Genomic DNA, 22743 nt, shown 5'->3' on the forward strand with positions numbered 1-22743 from the left:
CCTGTCCATCCGTAAAACAGAGAAGTTTTCAGACGGCGTTACAGCAGCGTCCCGTAAATTAAGAGTGCAGAGAAAAGCTGGCACATTTTCTCCATAGCTTCATTTGCGTTACGTGTTAACACAGAGTTCAGCTGGCTCTGAAATACAGGCACAAATCAATTAAAAATTAGCCTAAATTAAGATGGCATTCAATACGGATTAGCTACAAGACCTGGGAAGCAGGATAAAGTTTCACAACAATAATTTTGATAACAAGGATTGTTATCAATGTCTCAAACTAGGTAATACAGTCAATTTGTAAACAAGCTGAGAAACTGGGGATAAAATGATTTTGGAATGAAATGGGTGCCACAATTTTAAGGAATGTAGCCATTTTTATAAGGGTTACAAAATGGTAAATATTACATTTAAATGATCACTTTATCTGTGACTCTCAGCCTCAGAGATGCTTGTATATTCACTAAACATTTTATTATATTTCAATTTAAATCATTCAGGGTTGGTACAAACTAGGTGCGACAAAAAACAAAAGCATCATTCTCGTCGCAATCTGGTACACTTACTGTAAAGTTTTTTGTAACCCCCAGGGTGGCCGTGAACTGTCTTCTTTAATTTGTGTGAGGTTTTTTGCCTGAAGAGTCCCATGCCTCTCGGTCATTTCATTAACCCGTTGCCTTAACCGAGTGTCTCAGAAACAGGGTACAACCTCAGGACTCCAACAAACGCACATTATTCTCCCGTGCTGTTTTGGTGAATGAAATTCTAATAATTTCAATAAAGCCATTGCACTGCAATTGTCGTAACATCGTGTCTCTGTTTGAGTCGTGAAGCACTTGTGCTCATGCTGTCGGCTCAACTGTTGCTACATCGAGTTTATATGAAACACAGCTGTTGCTACATTACGTTTGACAAACCCCTAGAAATATTATACAATAATTAATTTTTAAAATAAATTTACAACACAATTCTATAAATCTATTATCTAGCTACATAAATTGTATATTTTATATTAATATATTTATATGTATATTTATGTGACCACTGAGGTTTTGTTTAAGGTGACAAAAATGAAGAATTTTTCAGTGAATACTGAATATTTCCTCAATTTTTGAACATTTTATGACAGCAGAAGCAGTAAAATGCCCTCATGTTGTTGGGGATAAAAGGCATTTTTAAATCAATCTATTCGAGTTAAAATATAAAATCAATATTTTTTTAGTTTGGATATTTATATATTTTAGGACCTGAAAAAAATATAAGTAGACTAACACAGCCTCAAGTCAATGGCCCTAGTATAATGTTTATTATTAAGACATTCGATTTGATTTAAGCAGTGAGCTTGTTAGTTTGTAGATCCTTGGACTTTAAAGACCAATCACAAACAACAGTTTAAAATGCAATGTTCAACTTATATCCTTCCAAAATTACAAAGGAAAACATTTTATTTATTTTTTGCAAATAAATATTAATACCCCCTCCCAGTTGCAAAGCATTTCATGTAACTTTCAACAAAAGTATTTACAATCTACATGAAATTCCAAGCTCCTGCTTCTAGACATTAGCAGTTCAGTAGATCGGAACTCTCTCAAAGTGGAGCACATTTGTATTCTTTGCAATTTCTCCTGATATGCAAAACTTTTCAAACACTTAGTGCATGTGTAACGGCTTTTTTGCCTGTGTGAATGTGCATGTGTGCCTTCAGGATTGTTGGGCTGTGTGTGGAACTCTTCAAACAGATATCACAGGGTAAAAGGTTTTTCCCCGGTGTGCACGAGCCTGTGTCTTTTCAAAAAATTAGCAGCTAAATGAAGCGTAGCCTTCCCACACGTTTTCCACTTATGAGGGTTTTTTCACGGTATGGAGTGCGTATATGCATTTTCAGAGAGCTTCGACAGCTTGAATCTTTCCCACACAATAGCATTTGTGATGGGCTTTCTCCAGAATGCAGAAACATATGGGTTTATCTGAAGCCCTCAGAAAAAGTCCTTACCACAGATCTACGCACTTGAAACGGTTTCTCTCCCGTGTGGAAGCTGCTCAGCGCATCCGGAGCGAATGTACGGCTGCTGTATCTTCCGCTGCAGCGCCACCGTGCACATATGAGGTTGCTGTTGTCCGAATGCAATTGCAAGTGAGCTTTTAGCGTAGGCAGAGCTCAGAAACTTCCCTTTTACGTCGCAGCCGCTGAGCATTGCTCTTATCTCCTGGGTTTCCAATCTGATTATGTGTTAGAATGTGGTTCCTCAGGGCATAATTATACTGGAATGTTTTCCGCCACATTTAAGCACATAATCGCTTTTCTCAAGGTGAACTTCGCATGTGGCCTTTCAGAGTGCTTCTCTGGTTGAATCTTCTGCTCGAACACCGCGCACCGGATACGGCTTGTCACGGTGTGAATGAGGATGTAGGCGTTTTAGAGTCCCGGAAAGTGCGAAACTTTTCCCACAGATGTATGCACGCGTGTCGCCCTCTCACCCGATAATGCCACGCCGGAGGTGGTGTTTCAAAAGTTTATGGGTATTTGAAGCTTTGTTGCAGTCGCTGCATTTTATCGGACTGTCACATTGAATGAATTCTTCTTGTGGTAGTTCAACGTGCCAATCAGGGAGAAACACTTTCCACAGATGTTATCATATGATATGGTTTTTCACCCGTGTGCACCCCTCTGGTGCATCATATAAGCTCCTTTTGATTGTGAATCCATGTCCGCATATTTCACAGTAAATGGCTCACGTCGGCCGTGGGAACCAGTTAGATCGCCGCAAGATCTCTGAAGCTCTTTCGGCAAAGTAGCCGCAGGGAAATTCTTCTCTCGAACTTCTGCGAGTGTTTGCGGAAGGTGGGTCGCTAGCGCTCTCAGCAGTGTGGAATTTCTTTCCCGCCCACTTTTCACAAGTGTGAGGCCTCACGATTGAATGCACACGTTGTGCTGCACGAGAGAAAACATCTTTGGAAAGGCCTTGTTCCGCGACTGCTCACATTCAAAAGACTCTTTCGCTTGTGGAACTTTAGGTTGATTGGTTGATGTCTGCAACACACCCCTCCTGATCTTCAGACCAGCCCCTGTCATCAGCTGCAGGTGAAATAAAAACAACAGGGGCAGTCAATATCAATCATAGTCTATTCATATATTCACAGATTAGAAACTGTGTGTGTTATGTCCCCTTTGAAGAACTATTGAAGATTATTAAAGGGTTAGTTCACCGAAAAATTTAAAGTTATGTCATTGGCTAATGACTCACCCTCATGCCCCACCAAACCCCAAAGACCACCTTTCACCCTTTTAAAACAATTAAATAAATTTCAAATTAAAACATACATCTTTCTGTCCCTCCATTGAGAATGTATGTAACGGTATACTGTCCACGACCAGAAAGGGTCCACAAAACCCGGGAAGAGAGAGAACAAGGCTGAATAAAGTCGTCATTTTTTGTTATTTTGGACCAAAATGTATTTTCGATGCTTATGAACAAATTCTAACGGACCCTCTGATGTCACATGGACTACTTTGATGATGTTTTTATTACATTTCTGGACATGGACAGTATAAATGTATTTTTCGGTGAACTAACTTTAGCATTTAAACATTTAAAAACTATAATACATATCAATGTAATTTTAATATGAATTATATACATTCGTTTATATACAGTATACATTATTAATATTTTAATTAGCCTTTATTTTTATATTTTTAGTTTTCTTAAGTTTGATTAATTCTGTTACGTGCTTTTGTTATTTTTTCATCTTTTTATGTAGTTTTAAATTTATTTGCGTTTTTAGTAATTTTAGTACTTAAACTTATTTATTTCAGTTGACAAATAATATTTTTTTTCTAATATTTATATTTTATTTCAACTAAAAAAAGTTTTAAATAGTTTTAATTAACAATATCAACACTGACATATAAATCAACACATGCATGTGTGGAAAAAGTGTAAGAGGGTGAGAAATTTCAAACTAAATTTGAGTCTCTTACCGTCACTAATGAATATTGTCTGGATGGTTTCCTCTCCTCTGTTCTCCATCATAAGACATTTGCTTACATTGCTTTCCTGTGCAGGCTATAAAGGTTTCAACCAACATTTATCACACTGTAAGTTACATTTAAAACTGCATTGTATTATGACTCACCTCACTGCTTGAAGGTTGCTGGTGAGATGTTGTTGCTGGCTCCTTCAGGCGACTCACAGACAGAGATACAGGATCTACTGTGAGAGAGGAACACAAAACAAAAATCACCACCAAGATAAAGGACGGAGAGTGCTAGAGTAAGTCTCAGGCCTGATATTGACATCTATATCAAGTAACGTTACCCTGGAAACTCTTGGTTATGTATGTATGTTGCTCCACTGGGATCATGTCCCAGCTGAGACAGAAGGTCTTCCTCAGCCTGTCTCGACCCTTCAAACCCTAGCTGTGCTGGAGCTGGTGCAATGGATGAACAGTATCTGAAGAGACTGCAAAATCTTCTGCACTCCTGCCTCTTTGGCAAACCTTCCATTATTGAATTAAGCTGTGATTGAAAAGAAAAAAAAGGAAAATGCTACAATTAAGGTAACAAAAATAACACTATAAGAATAAAACATAATTAACCAGGCTGTAAAAATCTGGGTTTTTTCTAACATATTACAACAATCCACGTTAAAATTATGACTCACAGGGACTATCTACCATCTGAATCTGAGTATTCGTTGGTTGCACAGTGGACGGATTCATCGGAGCTGCATGTAAAAGCCTTTGGATCTCGTGATAGCAGAGTCCGTTCAGGCAGACATGATCAGAGTGCTGACTCTGAAAAAGCTCAAAACGGGCCATATGAAACCACAGTGTAAGAGGAATGCAGAAATCAAACTCAACCTGCGTTGACAGCGGTACTGCCAGATTGAGAAGAAATAACAAAAACGTTGACCTCCCTACAAAGTTGAAACTAAGCAGCAAGTACTTCCTCTTTGATTTTTTTTAAAAATAAAAGTCTCTCAGTGATCGGAATGCGCCATGATAAACTGCTTATATTGTGACCTAACAAAAACAACGTAAGGAGTTTAAAATTCAGTGGTACAGTGTGAGGGACATTAAAAACAGTTTTGGATCAATTTTAATCATGCAGCCATTGGTTTTGGTAAGAACCGGTATAGACAGATTTTCAAAATAAAAGTCACCGAACCGCGCTCTAATTACAAAAACGAATAAACAATTCCTAATTTACCATTTCTCTGTTATTCGCATGCTTTATGTCAGTGGTTTAATAACAAGTGCTGGTGAGTTTATTTGAGATAATGTCAGATACCATTCTTAATAACAAAGAGCTGTTTAATGCTTTTGATTTGTTTTGAGGTTTTTCGGGAATTTCTGATGATTGATATTTTTAAAAAAACACTTTGGAAAGTATGTCTTTTATATCTGCTAGTTTATATTCAGATAAAGTTCCCAAGGAAGTGCATTCAGATAGTTTGTACACCAGTTTGAATATCCATTGAAAAATATGAAAATTTATCCACAAGCTCTATGCAAGAGCAGTACTAACTGATGAAATAATTAATATTCAGAGCCTAACTAGAAACATTTAGATTTCCCTTTTTAAAAATGTCCATATTTGATTCTTTTCACGTACCTTTTCTAGGCCTCGGAAAACAAAATTACAATATTAAATTCCCATATATTTCCCGGTTTTCACAAACAATGCCATGCCAACATAGGTAAACAAGTATTACAATGTAAACCTTATCATGGTGATAATGATCATATTTTATATAGAGGTCAATATTACTTGAACCATTACATTTCCATTTAGCAGTCGTTGTTATCCAAAGCGACTTACAAATGAGGAACAATCAATCAAAATCAACAAAAGAGCAATGATATATCAGGGCTATAACAAGTCTCAGTTAGCGTAACACCGTACACATGGCAAGGCTTTTTAAAGAATATAATAAATAAACTTAAAAAACAGATCGGATATTCAAAAGAATAGAGCAAGAGCTAGTGTTAGAGGTGCTCTTTTGATTTTATTAATGTATAATTAAATGCAACACAGATTAGAAGACAAAAAGATTAGAAAGCAGAGTGTTGTGTTTTTTTTAAGCAAACTGAATGTGACAAAATGGATAGAGTGCAAGTCTAAAAGGGACAAAGTGTTTAGTATGTGAAACTCGTGAACAACACGCTTAAGCCTATGTTTTATTTAAGGTATTCGCAATGTTACCCAAACATTTGTATAGGGAAAATAATACACTATGAAAAGAGTCCTGCAGGTGTTACAGACAAAGTTCCTACCACGACATCTTTTTCATACAGGTTTTGCATTTGTGATCATTGATAATGTCTAAGATAAACATAATTCTTCCCACACTTATGGCCCGTGTAGGGTTTCACTCCAGTACTGGAGTTGCATGTGTGTTTTGAAGACTCTGGTCGAGTTTAGGAAAAAACCCTTCCCCCACCGAACCTTACAGCTGAACGGCTTCTCCCCAGCATGGGAACGCTTGTGTCCGCTTTAAATTTCCATAACCAAGCGGAAAGCTCCTTTCCACCCCGTCTCACATCTGTGCGAGTTTTCCAATTCAGTATGAGTCTTCATATGCAGTTTCAGAGAGCCAGATCCACTTGAACGGCTTTCCGCATGCTATGCATTTATACTGGGTCTATCTCCGGAATGGCACAGCATGTGGGTTTAAACGGACTTATGAGCGCATGTAGCCTTAACCGGCAGGCTCACACTTGAACGGGGTCTCGCCTGAGTGAAGCTTCTCATGTATGAGAAGGATTATATACGGGTTGCATGTAGCTCTTCTAGCACAATTTGCACGTAAAAGGTTTGCTGTGTGTCTGAATGCAGCTGTAGTGAGTTTGTTAACACAGACTTGGAATTTAGAAACGGATCTTCTGAGTTTTCAGTATGGTTGCTAGTGATATAAAGATGGTTCTGGAGCAAAAAATAATGTTGGAATGTTTGCCCAACACATTTAACAACTTAAATCGTGTTTCTTTGTGCACACCGCATATGGAATTTTAAAATTGCTTCTCTGGCGAAATCGTTTACCACACACTTCACAGATGTACGGCTTTTGGCCGGTGTGAGATGAGGAATGTGGCGGTGTCATAGCCTTCATGATGCGCAAATGTTTTAGCACAGATTTTACACGTATATCGTTTCTCTCACCGGTGTGCACACAGGAAGGTGGCGCCTCAAATGACTCTTGCCCTTGAGAAGCTCTTATTGCAGTGGCTGCATTTTATTGGCCTGTCATCTGGAATTGAAACTTCTTGTGGCAATTTAGGCGTGCCTATTAGAAGAGAAAACTTTTCCCACAGGTGTCACATGTGTACGGGTTTTTCGCCCGTGTGCACCCTCTGCGTGCCATGTATAGCTTCCTTTGGACTGTAAAATCCCTGTCCGCATATTTCACAGGGTAAACGGTCTGACGTCCGCATGAACCCGTCAATGCGCTGCACGAGAGTCTTTGAAGCTCTTTTTGCAAGTAGCGCAGGGAAATTTCTTCTTATCGAACTTCTGCGTATGCTTGCGGAGGTGGTGGGTTCGAGCGCTACTTAATTGCAGAGAACTTCTTCCCGGCATTTTTCACAACAAGCTGACTGCTTTATGCCCGCCGAATGCACACGTTTATGTCTAAAGAAGAGGAAAACATCTTTGGAAAGGTCTTTCCCGCACTGCGTCACATTCAAAAGACTCGTTCTCTTGTGGCTTGTCAGGTTGCTCGGCTGATGTCTGCAAACACACCTTCCTGATTTCCTTCCAGACCAGGCCCCTGTCATCAGCTGATAAAAAAACAACACAAATAATACAAAATCTGTTTATCATAGATGGAGATATTAAAAGATTCCTCATGGACAGGACGCATGACATTGAAACATTCTTCAAAAGGCTGTTGTGTCATATTTCATTACTTATATTTTAACATGATTTTTCCAGAAACATTAGTGCGTTGCAGAATCATTGCATCATCCAATATGTTTTAAAGTAAATCAAAATTTTAAGATCTGTTTTAAGAATTTTAATGTGCATGGAGTTGAGACTTTTAAAAGAAAAAACATAAGCTAAAATATGATTCTAGCAAAAAATGGGGTCTTTACTATGTACGACAAACAGCAGCTGTACTATTCATAAGCAATTTAAATGACAAGGAAATAAAATAGCTAGGATAAGAACTTACCTTACCATCACTCCTGACTACAGTCTGAATGTTGTCTTCTGCTCTGTCCTCCACTAAAAGACATCCGCTTGCTGACTATCCGGTGCAGCCTACAGTTCAAATCACAGGACAATGTTTTACGTGGTAAACAACAGACAAACAAAATAACCACTACAAGTTTCAATAAATATAATATAGAACATACCAAGCACTTCATACTGTCATGGTCATTTAGATTTATATTCCTTGATATTATATTATTTATTTTAAAATGACTGATGAGAGAGCATAGATACAAGCTACTCACCTGCAAAACATTCCCAAGTAACAAAAAAACAAAAAAAAAGTCAAATAAAAAGTTCTTACCACCTGCGTTTCCGTTTTGTTTCATGTTGAGATGAGGTTTCAGCAAGAGCGGCATGTCTTTGGTGGTGTCCTGGCATAATAAAGATCAACAGAGCAGTTTGACTCTGAAAAAAGTTCATACATGGACATAGTGAACACAGCTACGTGCAGTGCACAAATGAGAAACTGTGTTGAAAGCGGGTTCAAAATAATATTGCAGCAAGATTTTAAAAAATAATCGTTTCTGCAATTGGCAGTCCAGCGCCTAATAAACTGTAAACCCAGTTTGAATATATGCAATCCAAATTATCGCAACAGTGCTAATAGATGGTGAATGTGAAAAAACAAATTCTCAATATGAAGCCATGTCATTATATTGTAATTACATCGGGGTGTGCAAACTCCCTGGAAAAGTTGCACTCTGCGCTAAACACTTCCTCTTTTAGTACATAACCATTTCAAAATAAAAGTATGCGAAGATGCGCCATTGACCATAAATCATTTTTAATTAAAACCTGAATATAAAAATGTATCTGTGAGAAAACAGGCAAACAAAACTAAAATAAGAATTATTATATATGATACTATAGTGTATTTTTTATATAATAGTCAGAGCTCTTTCCGGTTAATTTGTTAAATGAGGCTTTTTGTTATTGTTTTGTGTTAGCCAAAACTCAGTTTCGAATTGCAAATGTTGAGAAACTCCTATGGACCCTGTTTTTAGGTAAATGGGACTCCAGCGTCATCACAGGTCTCGTACACTTTATACAGGGTTTCAAAATAAAAGTCACTTAAACAGGTAAACGACAAAAGTGGGAGAACTATGCATTGCACTCTGTTTAATAATTTCTCGTCTCTGCACAGGAAAAAGGAAAAAGTCAAACATTTTTTTGAATTTTATTTGTTCCATTTGAGCATTTAACTGTTTACAACAATTTGTCTGCTCTTTACTCCTTTGATCTTATCCATAGTAATAATAGTTAAGACTTCTGTTTTTCCTCCCAAAATTACAAATTAAATTTAAATAAAATAACAATAAAAATAAATAAAGATCATTGCATTTTCAACAAGACTGTTTATTCTCGGACACAGAGTACACTTTAATGAGAAATTCTCACTGTATAACTAATGATTTTTGCATATTAATAATTGGCTTAAAGGGATACTCCACCCAAAAATTGAATTTTTTTCATAAATCACTTACCACACATGTCGTTCCAAACCTGTAAATGCTCCGTTCGTCTTAGGAACACAATTTAAGATATTTTGGATGAAAATCGGGAGGCTTGTGACTGTCCCATAAATGCCAAGTATAAACCACTGTCAAGGTCCAGAAAAGTATGAAAGATATCGTCAGAATACTCCATCTGCCATCAGTGGTTTAACCGTAACGTTATGAAGCGATGAGAATACTTTTTGTATTTGTATAATACTTTCTGTGTCGACACAAGGATATGGTTTTTCTTCTGTGTATTTAGGCTTTGATTTGAAAATGAAAACTGGCACATGCCGTGCAGCGTGGCTGACACAGAAGAGCGTAAGCTGCTTGCGGTTCAACTCATATTCTTCAAAATGGTGCTACGGTGATGTGGAGAGACACAGAGGGAGATGAATTGTTGAGATAAAGTCTTTTTTTTTGTGTTGTTGTTTTCTTCGTGTACAAAAAGTATTCTTGTCGACTTTATAACGTTACGGTTGAACCACTGATGGCCAGATGAAGTATGTATTCTCACGATGTCTGTTCATAACTTTTCTTGGACCTTGACAGTGTAATTTACTTGGCAGTTAATGGGACAGTCTCAAGCCTCCCGATTTTCATCCAAAATATCTTAAATTGTGTTTCCAAAGACAAAACACAGCTGTCATGGGTTTGTAACGACATGATACTAAACTAAATTTTCATTTTGGGGAGGAATATCCCTTTAAGAGTAATTTGGCCCTGGCCCAATTATTAATTGAATGAATGAAAATTTGATTTATACTTATCCAGCTTTCCAAATCAAATGTTACACTGTCCTATTGCAAATATTTTTGTCTTTGAGACAAGAGAACCCTTTATGATGACATCTGTCTGAAAGAAACGGCTAATATAACAAAGAAAATGGCACACTACAATTTAGTTCCCAGCATCATTTAAGGCAAAATCTTTTTCACAACGGAATACATTTGTGATGATCATTGTAATTTCGACGGTATGCGATATTTCTTCACGCATTTCTGGCACGTGTAGGGTTTCACGCGGTATGGGATTATAGCATATGTGCCTTCACATGGCTGAGTTTGTACAAACTGTTTCCCACACACCTCACAGCGGGTCCACCTCCTCACCCAGTGTGGACACCCCGCTCGTGCCGCCTTAAGTTTCCAGACAAGCGAAAGCACATTCCACATGTTTCACACTTGTGTGGCTTTTCACCGGAGTGATGAATGCCACATATGCAGTCTTAGATGTGGGGAAGCCCGAACTGGCTTCCACAAACAGAACGTCTGTTAGGGTTTAGCTTTGGTATGAACAAACCTCGTGCATTTTCAAACCAACTTTATGAGTAAAAGTCTTATCACAGATGTCACACTTGAACGGTGTCACCCCCGAATGAAGTTTCTCGTGTTCCTTCAGCAAATACATGCTGCTGTAGCTTTTACCACAGACTTTACACATGTACGGATCCTTTTTCAGAATGGAGTCTCCTGATGCATTCTGAGCATAGCGGTCGAATGTAGAGCACTTACAGCATTCATCACACGGGAAAGACTTCCCATCTTTAGATTTGCCATTCAGATTGGCTCTATCACTATGTGTGCGTAAGTGTTTCTGGTAGGGGCCGCGATAGTTAAAAAACAAAAGCTTTTCCCACATATTTCACACATTAATGACTTCAAACTTCTGCCCACATTCGTTACATATATGGGGGTTCTCTCTTCTGTATGCACAAGCTGGTGCATTTCCATTTTCTTTTTGGTTTTGAAAGTCTCTTGTCACAGAGGCTGCATTTTTCGACGGTCTGTCATTGGAATGACTGTGATCAGATGGCTGGCGACGTTGCCTGAGTGTGAGAAGTGCATTCCCGCAGGTCTCACAACCTGTAGGGTTTTACACCTGTATGGATCCTCTGGTGTGCCAGAATAAACTTCCCTTTACGGTTAAAGCCATGTCCACATGTGGAACAAAGAAACGGCTTTATTTCAAGGTGGACACGTTCATGCATCTTAAGATTTGCGAAGGCTTTCCCGCAAGTTTTACACATTCCTTTTTTTCTCTGTGTGATACAGCAGGTGTTTTCTTAATCCTTTTAAGTATTTAAACATCTTTCCGCACTGCTCACAACTGTGAGGCCCTTTTAAATGTCCACATTTGTGCTGATCGAGTGAGCGTCTAAAGAGAAATTTCTTTCCGCACTCTTTACATTCATATTATGGTTTTTCATGTCTTCTTGTTTTTTTCAGATTTTGTACTTATTTTGCTCTGCTTGTGTGTTGTTCTTCAGGTTGCTCGTCCTCAACCAGAGGTGAAAGGTACTGTATTCAACTGCAACACATTAACAGGCTTTCTTGGTCCCAGTTACTGTAAGCTACAAGTATGTCTAGCTGGTTTAAAAAAAGCCTACCACCGTTAAAAAGTTTGGGGGTCAGCAAATTGTTTTAAGGAAAATTAATATTTTATATAATCAAGAACACATTACATCAATCAGTAGTCACAGTAAAGAAGACATTAGTATTAATAAAGACAAAAGATCACGATTTCGGTTAAATGCAGTTCATTTTGAACTTTTTATTCATCAAAGGAAAACTAGAATCATGTTTTTTCACAGTTATTAAAAAGTATTGATAATAATAAAAATATGCACCAATCAGCATATTAAAACACTTTATGAAGGATCATGTGTCACTAACTGGAGAAATAGCTGCTGAAAATTCAGCTTTGCCATAGAAAGTTATTAAAAAAGTACAGAAAAGTTAAAAAAATATTTTTTTTACTGTATTTTTGATCACATAAAGCATGACCAATTTCTTTTACAAACATTTAATAAATCTTACTACCTCAAACATTTTTTATTTAAGCCTTAACAGAAATATTTATATCAATAAAATTATTAATTAATTAAATATAATTGTATTATGAGCACTTCCTGTGTTTATTTGCATCTTTCTGAAGAATTGCTTGTTGTATTCCCCAGTTGTAAGCTAAGTCACTTTGGATAAAAACGTCTGCTAAATGAATAAATGTAAATTATACCAAATTTAATTAATAACTAGCTAGTAAACAGTTTTCTCATTTATCATCAATATCCAAAAGCAAAAATCAACTTTATATTATATAAAAGAGAAAAAAATAAAAAAACTAAAAAGTATAGAAAAGGGACTGGTTGGAAAAAGTGAGGCTATTTCAAAATATAGGATATAAACTAAGTGTCTAATCAATCTTACAAATGAGGTACTTTTGGTGTTCGGTTGTCTAGAATTGTTGTTTTAATGTTGATGTGGTCCGCTGCCTGAAGAAATATGAAAAACTAGTCTAAAGTCTAATCATGTAATAATGCCAAACATACTGAAGTCAAGTTTAAATAAATAATTAATATTCAATCAATTACTACACTTTTTATATAGATAGTACACATAAATATCAAAGCTGTGCAGCACACATATAAAAAATGCTTGCACTGGGTTCTCTTGTCCACTACTTGATGATTCAGGACGAAATTCAGAAACGTGACCCTCCTCTGAACACTGAGAGAAAGAAATTAAATAAGAGCAAACGTTGTTGCAAGCATTTTAGCAAACAAAACAGAGTTAAATCATTTCAACAATGAACTCACCTGCTGGCCTTGTGATTGAACATTTTCTTCAGGTAACGAAGCGAGCAAATTCGGTCTCTTCAGAGACACTGATGGAGCTACAGTTGCAGAATCTGAGAGGAGAATGAGAAATTACTACAGTTAAAATTGTAGTGGATTGAATATGACTTTATAATATATGCAGGACATCTTACCAGGCACAACTCTGACAGGTTGATTGTTCCAGGATGAAACTGAGCATTTCATTTAAAGAATGAAATATAGTTAACGTTACTTGTTACAGTGTTAAACAAAAAAGTCTAGATTAATCATATAAAAAGTAACCTAACCTTAAAATAAAAGACTACACATAGGAAAAAACACAGGAAAAAGCTTCATGAAAAATCTGATAAACAAAAAAAAACCCACAACAATAATCAAATAAAAAACAAAAAAACATGCAAAATACATGCAGAATAAAAATAAAGGCACCAGTCTGCGTTGATTCTCATTCATGTCCAACATCGCATCAATGTCAACAACTAACTTCAACGACAACTCAAAGACAAAAAACCATCCAAACAACTTCCCGAACCTCTTCACGAAAACATTCCACACAACAGACACATTATATACACTAAAATAATGTTAAAAAAAATAATTCATACTCCGCCATCGTGTTCATTAGATGACTGTAATTTCTGATAAATAAATTGAGCGAATTAAGTAACGATACCGCGTTCACTGTGTGTTTATATTAACTTCCGTTTCTAGAATAACCGCGTCTTCAAAATAAAAGTCCAAATGAGTTTATTTTGAATTGTGCAGTTGGTTATTGTGGTTGTTACGGTCATGGTGACTTTTATTGTGAAATTCAGACTTTACGGAAATTATACTCAACCTGTTACCTGTAACAGTTCAAAACACTTCAATATTTTCTCCTTTACCAATCATGAATGAGAAATTACTTTCATTTCAACAAGATCAGCACTAAATAACTAGGATCATCTTACAAAATGTCGGAAAAGACAAACCTACTACAGGTATGTTTTCATTCATTCGCTACTCAAAAAAAAGTTATTTTGAGAGTAATCAATCCCAAAACTAACTCTAATTTAAATGTATTTCGCCCATACTCGTAAACAATACAGCTTCTTTAGTTATGCGATTATGACATAATAGCTAATGTTATTTTGGCTTAATAGTGGTTAATAGGAAGTTACATCTGAATCATCTTCACCCAAAAAGTTTAAGTGTAATATTCTCGCATATAAAATGTGAATGGTGTTCTTTACTCCTCCCTCGTGTGTAACGGACGCAGTGAATAGGCGTTATTGTCTTATCTGCTGAAGCCAGGACACTGGGGCGTACTGCCTCCTCTTCAGTCTGTCCTGCTCCTGCTTCATGGTCTTGTATTTCTTTCCCTCCCAATAAAGAATAAAGTTAAATTCAATACAACTACAACAAATGCAGACCTACCTTATAAATACATTAGGGTCAGAATGTAATCCAAATTAACATGTAAGTCTGTGGTATTTTTTGTTGGTACTGATCTTTGCATAAAAATATTGTCTTCTTTTACAGGATGCTGATGGCAAAGTCAGCAGGGCGATCCGTGTTGGCACCAGAAAAAGCCAGGTAAATTATCACATGCACATTCAGTGTACATGGCTTCTAAAAATAAAAAAAAATCACATTCCGTACGTATTAATAAAAAATATTAAAAAAGTGATCTATTTGAATATATTTAAAATTTCTTCCTGTGACTGCAAAGCTAAATTTTCAGCAGGCATTACTCCAGTCTTAAAGGTCACATGATCTTTACAGAAAAAATTATAATATGCCTGGGTACTCAAGAAAAAATTTCTTATTATTATCAGTGTTGCAAAAAATAGTTGTGCTGCTCAGTGTTTTTTTTCTGGAAAAGTTGTATCACGGTTTTTTTCAGGATTCAAAAGGAAGAAAAAAAGCATTCATTTAAAATAAAAATCTTTTGCATTGTAAATGTCTCTACTGGTACTTTTGATTAATTTCACACGTCCTTGCTAAATTAAGGTATTCATTCTTTAAAAAATAATCACTGATCCCAAACTTTTAAACTGTAGCGTACATACAAATTAGATAATCTAAATATTGCTAAAATATCTAACCATTTTCATCACCTGATAAACTGGAGAAAAACTGCTTGTCATTGGAATCAATGTGTTTAAGGTGCCAAAGTGTCTTAATTATCTTCTCACCTTTTCTAAAATAAGTTTTTCCTTTCATTCTATAACTTAAGTCTAAAAAGACTTAATGGGAAGTAAAAGTAAAACATTGCCTATATATATATATTTTGCCTCATCGTCAAGTAGTCATACTAGAGTCACATAGTCAGATGTAGTTTTGTAAGTTTGATTGGGTGTGTCGGGGTGGTGATGGCTTTGATAAGATTTCTGTCTTTGTTAGGGTGCGTACAAGATTGATTAGTTTTAGTAAAGAAACCAGTTACAGCCCTCAACAAGAAGATTAGCCTTAAAGGGCCATCATATTTTATGGGAAATGGAATATTGTTGAACATTTTTGTTACCTTTCTCCCATTTTTTTCAGCTGGCTCGGATTCAAGCAGACAGTGTTGTAGAGAAACTCAAGGAGTTATACCCTGATGTTCATTTTGAAATAGGTAAGAGATCATTGTCGAATATGCAGAAGAGTTGTTGTTTATTTGTAATTGAGTTTAGCAAGTATGATGTAGTTAATATTCACTCTCCTTAAACTAAATTCCTCTTCAATCTTTTTATTGTTTCAGTGGCTATGTCAACAACAGGAGATAAAATTCTTGACACAGCTTTATCCAAAGTAAGTCCAAATCCATAAATAAAACAAATTAAAGTAGATCATTCAGTTAAATTATACTGATGTTATAATTAATTAGTTTGGTAAATGTTAATAGATTGGTGAAAAGAGTCTCTTCACAAAAGAACTGGAAAATGCTTTGGAAAAAAATGAGTGAGTCATTCCTTCTTTATATCAATCATGTATACTTCGCACTGCGTATAGATTTGTTCATTGGTTTTTTTGGTGCATTTGATGTTTCAGAGATGCTACACTGGTGCTTATGTTTCAGTATGAATAATGCTGTTGTAATATTTGTGTCTCTATAGGGTGGACCTGGTGGTGCACTCTTTGAAAGACTTGCCAACTGTTCTTCCTGAAGGCTTCACTATAGGATCTGTGCTGAAGTAAGTGAATCACAGTAGTGTCTCTGTGTTCTGAAGTGCTTACATGCCCCTCCACATCTGAAGAGTCTTTTATCTTAAAAGTAGCTTGCATGTCATGTTACAGATTAACTTTAACCTAAATGTTCATAAATAATTATTAAAGTCTATGGGGAAAAAAAACTGATATAGTGTATTGCTCATCGCAGATCATTTTAAATGTGGTCAACATTATGATTGACATTTCCTTCTCTTCAAAGGCGAGAAAACCCCCATGATGCTGTTGTCTTGCACCCCAAACATAAAGGCAAATGTCTACAATCTCTAGCCAACAAGAGGTAAAACTGGTGCCCAGTACAAAGGACAAAGGACTATATTAAAGTTCACTACCAGTTAAAAGAAATTGATACTTTCATTCAGCAAGGACACATTCAATTGTTCAAAAGTGATCATTTACATTTATAATGTTAGAAAAGATTCTTTTGAGCTTTTATGTTTATCAAACAATCAACATTCAACATTGATATTAATAAGAAATGCTTCTTGAGCAGCAAATCAGCATTTATAAAGAATAACGTGACACTGAAGACTGAAGAGTTATGATGCCGAAAATTCAGCTTTGTGTCACAGAAATAGATTACATTTGTATGTAAAATGTATTCTTATAGAAAACCGTTATTTGATATTGTTATAATATTTCACAGTATTACTGTGTTCACTGTAATTTTGTTCTAATAAAAGCAGTTTGGGTAAGCATAAAAGACGTCTTTGAAAAACATTCAAAAATCTTACCAACCCCAGAATTTTTGATGGTAGTGATTGCTTGAAAAATAAATAATATATTTTATATTTGAAGTTGTAGGTACCAGTTCTCTTCGCCGGGCTGCCCAACTAAAGAAAAGATTTCCTCATCTGGAGTTTAAAGACATTGTATCTTTCAGTGCAGTGGAGTAGCTTTTTTTTTTTTACTTTTCTTGTTATTCTATGTAGATACAGATACCAAGTAAATTATAATTTCAGTGTTTTAACAAGCACTTGATGTTTAGAGGTTATACCTTAACAGTTGTGTTTCAGAGAGGTAATCTCAACACTCGTCTAAAGAAGCTGGATGAAAAGGATGACTTTTCAGCCATCATTTTAGCAGCAGCTGGTCTTCGGAGAATGGGCTGGGAGAATCGCATCAGCCAGGTGCCCCTGTCTTACTTCAGTGAACCTAAAATGCAAATACAATCCAAAACTAAAGATTAATGCATCATTTAATTGATACTATTGACCTCTGTTGTTATGATCTTGCTTCAGATCCTTGGGCCTGATGACTGCATGTATGCAGTTGGACAGGTGGGTAACATTCACTGTTGCTTTCATCCAGATCTCCTACTCAGCAGTGAGTGCCATCACACTGAACCTTACATGCTGCTCTTACTGTCTTGTTAAAGGGTGCTCTGGCAGTCGAAGTGAGAGCTCGAGACCAGGACATCCTGGAAATGGTGTCAGTGTTAAATGACTCGGACACTGTGTTGAGATGCATCGCGGAGAGAGCCTTCCTCAAACACCTGGTAGACATCCTGCAGCACTGTAACACCCCTCACACCTGTTTCGGGATCAATGACATGATGCCATTTTGGTTTTAATATTTGAATAAATTAAAATAAACAAATACACTGTGGCTCCAAAGTTTGGGGTTGGTAAGATTTGTAATGTTTTTGAAAGAAGTTATCTTGTGCTAACCTAGGCTACATTTGTTTGATTAAAAAATACAGTTAAAACAGTAATATTGTGAGATATTATTGCAATTTAAAATAAATGTTCTTTTTATTTTAATATATTTTAAAATGTAGTTTATTGCTGTGATGGCAAACTAAATTTTCAGCATCATTACTCCAGTCTTCAGAGTCACGTGATCCTTCAGAAATCAATCTAATATGCTGATTTGGTGCTAAAGAAACATTTATTACTATTATCAGTGTTGAAAACAGCTGTGCTGCTTAATATTTTTCTGGAATCTGTGATACAGTTTTTTTCTAATAATAGAAAGAACAGCATTTATGTGAAATGTACATTTTTTGTAACATTATAAATGCCTTTACTGTCGCTTTTGATCAATTTTATATGTTTTTGCTAATATATATATATTATATATATATATATATACTATATATATATAATATACTATTATATATATATATATATTATATATATATATATATATATATATATTTCTTACTGAACCCAAACTTTCAAACTGTAGTGTAGATATTTAATTATAATTTAAAGACTTTAAAAAAAAAAAAATTAAGGTAAAATAAACATTAATTACATTTTACTTGATGTTTACACCACATGACAATTTCTAAGATATTAAATAGAACCTTTTCTGGCAAACCTTTTTTAAAACCAACATGAATACAAAGAATGCATTCCTAAGAACTTTGCATCTGTTTTAAACTAGATTTGTTTTTAACAGGAAGGGGGATGCAGTGTTCCAGTTGCTGTTTACACTGAAGTTAAGAATTCACAGCTCTACCTGACTGGAGCGGTGTACAGTCTCGATGGTTCAGACAGTCTGAAAGAGACCATGCAGACAAGCATCAGCTCTGACAATCAGGTTGTTAATCCGTTACAATACAGATAAGATGAATCCTTCGTTGAATTTGACACTTATTTGAGCATCTGTAACCTCATTATTCCCAGGCTGAGGAACAGGAGAAGGTTGATGAGAAGGTGCAGCGTGTGAGTATCACTGCTTTAAAGGTGTCAGAGGCACCCCAGGACGCCGCAGTGAAGTTAGGAGTGGACCTCGGAAATCTGCTGCTCAGCAAAGGGGCCAAAGAGATACTGACTGTAGCCAGACAGCTTAATGATGCGCAATAGGTGTATAATAGTCCATATTTGTAGCTGAAGACCAACCACCCCTTCCAGAAGTATTTTTATAGATTTCAATGTCAACAAGTGTTATAGTGTCATCCTATAACCTTTATATTTTGTTTGTTATTAAGATATTGGTTAGTATTTCACAGAAAACTTTTCTTTGTATTTACTGGAGTTTAATGAAGGTTAATGTGCAGTTACTACTTAAATCAGACTTGCAGTATGATGCATAGTAATAATGTATAATTAATCATAATTATATTTGCTCTCATTTTAAGCCATGAACATGCAATCATGCCGTTTAAGATGGTGTGTGTTGTATCTAAACACATGCTTATTTGAAACTTGAATTATTCTGGGGTGTATATTTTCTGGAGCTGCTTGAAGTATCATCTACATTTTACCTCCACCAACTCTGGTTATATGCACATGTGAATGTATACAGCATAATAACCTGTGAACCACTACAAAACGTTTTTGTATGATTGAGTCCGCTGTTTCTTTTTTTTCCGTAGATGGAGGGTTTGATAGTACAATGTTTTTCATCTCAGACATTTGCCACTGATATATTTTGTGCATTTGTTAAATGTTGTCATTGAATCTTTTAAACTGAATCTAACATCAGTGCCTGAAAATTTTAAATATCACCTCTGGAAATATCTTTGTGTATTAACTTTATTCTGATGAAGATGTTATTTGTATGGAGTTTGTAAGCAGTGCCTGAGCCTTTTCATTTACTCCTCTCAAATTCATACATGTCCTTACTTTATTTATTTGGCTAAATGTATTTTAGCATCCTCTTGTGCCTGCATTTGTATGATAAAACATGATCAAACTTAGCCAGTATTCTGACAACAGTATTCTGTTGTAGTATTCTGAAATACCATTTTATTTTATTATTATTTTTTGGTTGGTTGGTTTACAGCCATAGTTTAACTCATACCATGTTGAATCAGTGTGAGCATATGCAAGATTCTTTGAATGTAACGAAATGATTGAATTCTATAAAATACATTCAGTTCTTAATTTTAGTTGAGTTTTATGGCCATTTCAGAGTCAGGGGTGTAAACTCTGAATACTTGATAGCATTGATATTATTTGTCACATACATAAAACAGCACATTTTGTAAGTTTGGAGGTTTTAAGAGCGAGAGAGTTATTTGGTTATACGAACTATATTTTCCAGTTCCAAATAAATCAAGCAGTATATATGCAATCGTGGTTTTGCCTTTTTTTCTCTGTATTTTATACAGATTGCCCGGCCTAGACAGTAAGATACCACTAGGTGTCACAAAAGTGACCAGACACAGACACAGAAGGCTTTTAATAATGGTCTTGATTGAGATCAGAAAATATCAGAGAAGATATGTTCTTATTTCTCATTTATTATATGAAGATGTGTTGAAAGAATTCGGGAAGATTCAATGACTGAAGAGGAATAAAATGCAGATTAAATAAAGGCACATACATATAACGAAATCTAGCTAAAATCACCGAAAGCAAGATTTAAAACAATAAATTAAATTAAAAAATGTTTATTTTAAGGTGTAGCTGTAAGCTGTGTTTGGACGGGGGAGAATTTGACTATATCTTTCATTTATATAAAAACAGATGTGAGATTATAGACTGTATTTCCTATTATTATTTTTTTCTTGGACCTGGCAACCCTTCTCTGAACTCTTAATTATTTTTTTTAAAGATTTATTATCAGTTTTATTAATTATAGATGCATACTTTTCAAGATTGATGTTTCATATATTCCAGATAGCAGGTGACATGTAGACAGTGCAGGACTCTCTCTCAGATGTCAAGCTTAGACTCGTCCAGATGTGTTCTTGTTCTGAGGGTGAACTCGCTTTAGTAGCGCGTGGCTTCTTCTGGCAACCAGTTGTGGCATGTTGCCATCGCGTCCACTCATTTTCACAGGAAATTACATACCACGCTGTCCACAGAAGTCTATAATCTCATACCTGCTTCAATAAACAAACATGCATTTCAAAAACACGTGCATATTTGTGCGACACTCACATTTTTGTTATTTTTTTAAATACATAAAACAGAATTTTAACCTTTAGTGAACGATAAACTAAGAACTAAATAACACTATAATACAATAAATATCGAAAGTAGATACATAAAATATTTTTTTTGTTTCGGTTTCCATGGGAGAGAGTGCACGTGACGTTGGAGCATCATGATGGTCCGGCTGCTCTTCTGTCCATCCCAGGCTTTGCGTAACACTTCGCCAAGAATCTCTTCTTCAGGACTCGCTTTTTCATTCATTTCTGTACGGGATTGCCAGTGGCACAGGACCTGGTTCTGTCACTTATTGTAAAGAGAAAAGTGACTTACATTTCAACACCTATTATTCGACACTTAATATTTCCTCTCGAGTGTGAGTCTGGGTAAGTGAGTCCAAGAATTTGGTTTCAGCATTAACATAAGTTTAAAATTCATGTTTTATCATCTGTGAATGACTTACAACAATAGCATTGCGTCTGATAATGTATTTTATATATTTATGTTATTATTCTTTTATCCTATTATATTTTAATCATATTACCATTTTATGCTATGCCATATTACTACTTTAATAATTATTTAATACAAGTAATAATGTAATATATATCATATCATACATTTAGATTTTTTAATATTTATGTGGTCTGTAATATATGTGCATGGTATTAAGAGAGATAAAACTACTAATTCTTGTAGATTAGCCTACATACACAGTATAAAGCCCACAAAGCCAAATCTCTTGGTTCTCTGGCCTGTTAAACTTTTCCTTTTTTTCTCTGTGTGTGTGTACAATAATTTTATTAACCCTAAAAAGGGCAGGCACAAAATAATAGGCCTACAATACTGTTTTTTAATACTTTAGAGCTTCTTTTCTTTAATACAATTTCATATCTTTTAGAATTCAGTTTTTTTTTTTTTCAGAAATGAAGCCCTCCCACTTCCTTTCTCAAATATACCATTTAAAGGGTTTTCTGATACAAACTGCATGTAACATGTTTATGGATGTGTGTTATTTAACACTTGTATATTAACATGCACAGCATTTCACTAAACGGTGAGCAAAAATCACAGGAGTGGTGATAATTTGTTCTACCCATAGTGTGCGAGAATTCTGATTATGTTTCACTGGTTACAATACATTCCAATAAGATTTACATTCTCCACACAGCACAATCTACTAATTCTCATGTGAACACTACAGCGATCCCCTCCTAGCTAGTGTTCTCTGTGGGACTGAGCCAGTGCTGTCTCTCTCTGACCTGGCTATTCACATTCTCTGATTTCGTTTTTCCTTTTGACTCCAAACTCCAGGGACTTACATCTAGCCAGCCAATTCAATGTGTCAGCACAATGCGGTCTCTCCGAGGAAACCAAATCCCAGCCTTT

The 22743-nt window shown here is 35.7% G+C and overlaps 1 protein-coding gene and 2 long non-coding RNA genes across 3 annotated transcripts; 1 reads left to right on the forward strand and 2 right to left on the reverse strand.

The window, feature by feature from the left end:
- Positions 1-2974: 2974 nt before the first annotated feature.
- On the reverse strand, positions 2975-4212 carry LOC122143646. The gene is made up of 3 exons (XR_006159297.1): positions 4135-4212; positions 3980-4064; positions 2975-3073 (listed from the first exon to the last, which is right to left on the reverse strand). It is a non-coding gene; the product is annotated as an uncharacterized LOC122143646 (long non-coding RNA).
- An 8637-nt stretch (positions 4213-12849) lies between these two features.
- LOC109103218 lies at positions 12850-13653 on the reverse strand. Its single transcript, XR_006159296.1, has 3 exons — positions 13486-13653; positions 13313-13404; positions 12850-13223 (listed from the first exon to the last, which is right to left on the reverse strand). It is a non-coding gene; the product is annotated as an uncharacterized LOC109103218 (long non-coding RNA).
- Positions 13654-14127: 474 nt separating this feature from the next.
- Positions 14128-20551, forward strand: LOC109103214 (porphobilinogen deaminase-like). The gene is made up of 13 exons (XM_042754201.1): positions 14128-14313; positions 14855-14908; positions 15860-15932; positions 16059-16108; positions 16203-16258; positions 16414-16491; positions 16728-16806; positions 17323-17397; positions 17542-17655; positions 17767-17805; positions 17904-18023; positions 18932-19072; positions 19159-20551. The coding sequence occupies exons 1-13, from the start codon at positions 14287-14289 to the stop codon at positions 19336-19338; spliced, it is 1086 nt and encodes a 361-aa protein (XP_042610135.1). The 5' UTR covers positions 14128-14286; the 3' UTR covers positions 19339-20551.
- The last annotated feature ends 2192 nt before the right edge of the window (positions 20552-22743 follow it).

Source organism: Cyprinus carpio, unplaced genomic scaffold (assembly GCF_018340385.1).
Source record: "Cyprinus carpio isolate SPL01 unplaced genomic scaffold, ASM1834038v1 S000006478, whole genome shotgun sequence".
Lineage (NCBI taxonomy): Eukaryota > Metazoa > Chordata > Actinopteri > Cypriniformes > Cyprinidae > Cyprinus > Cyprinus carpio.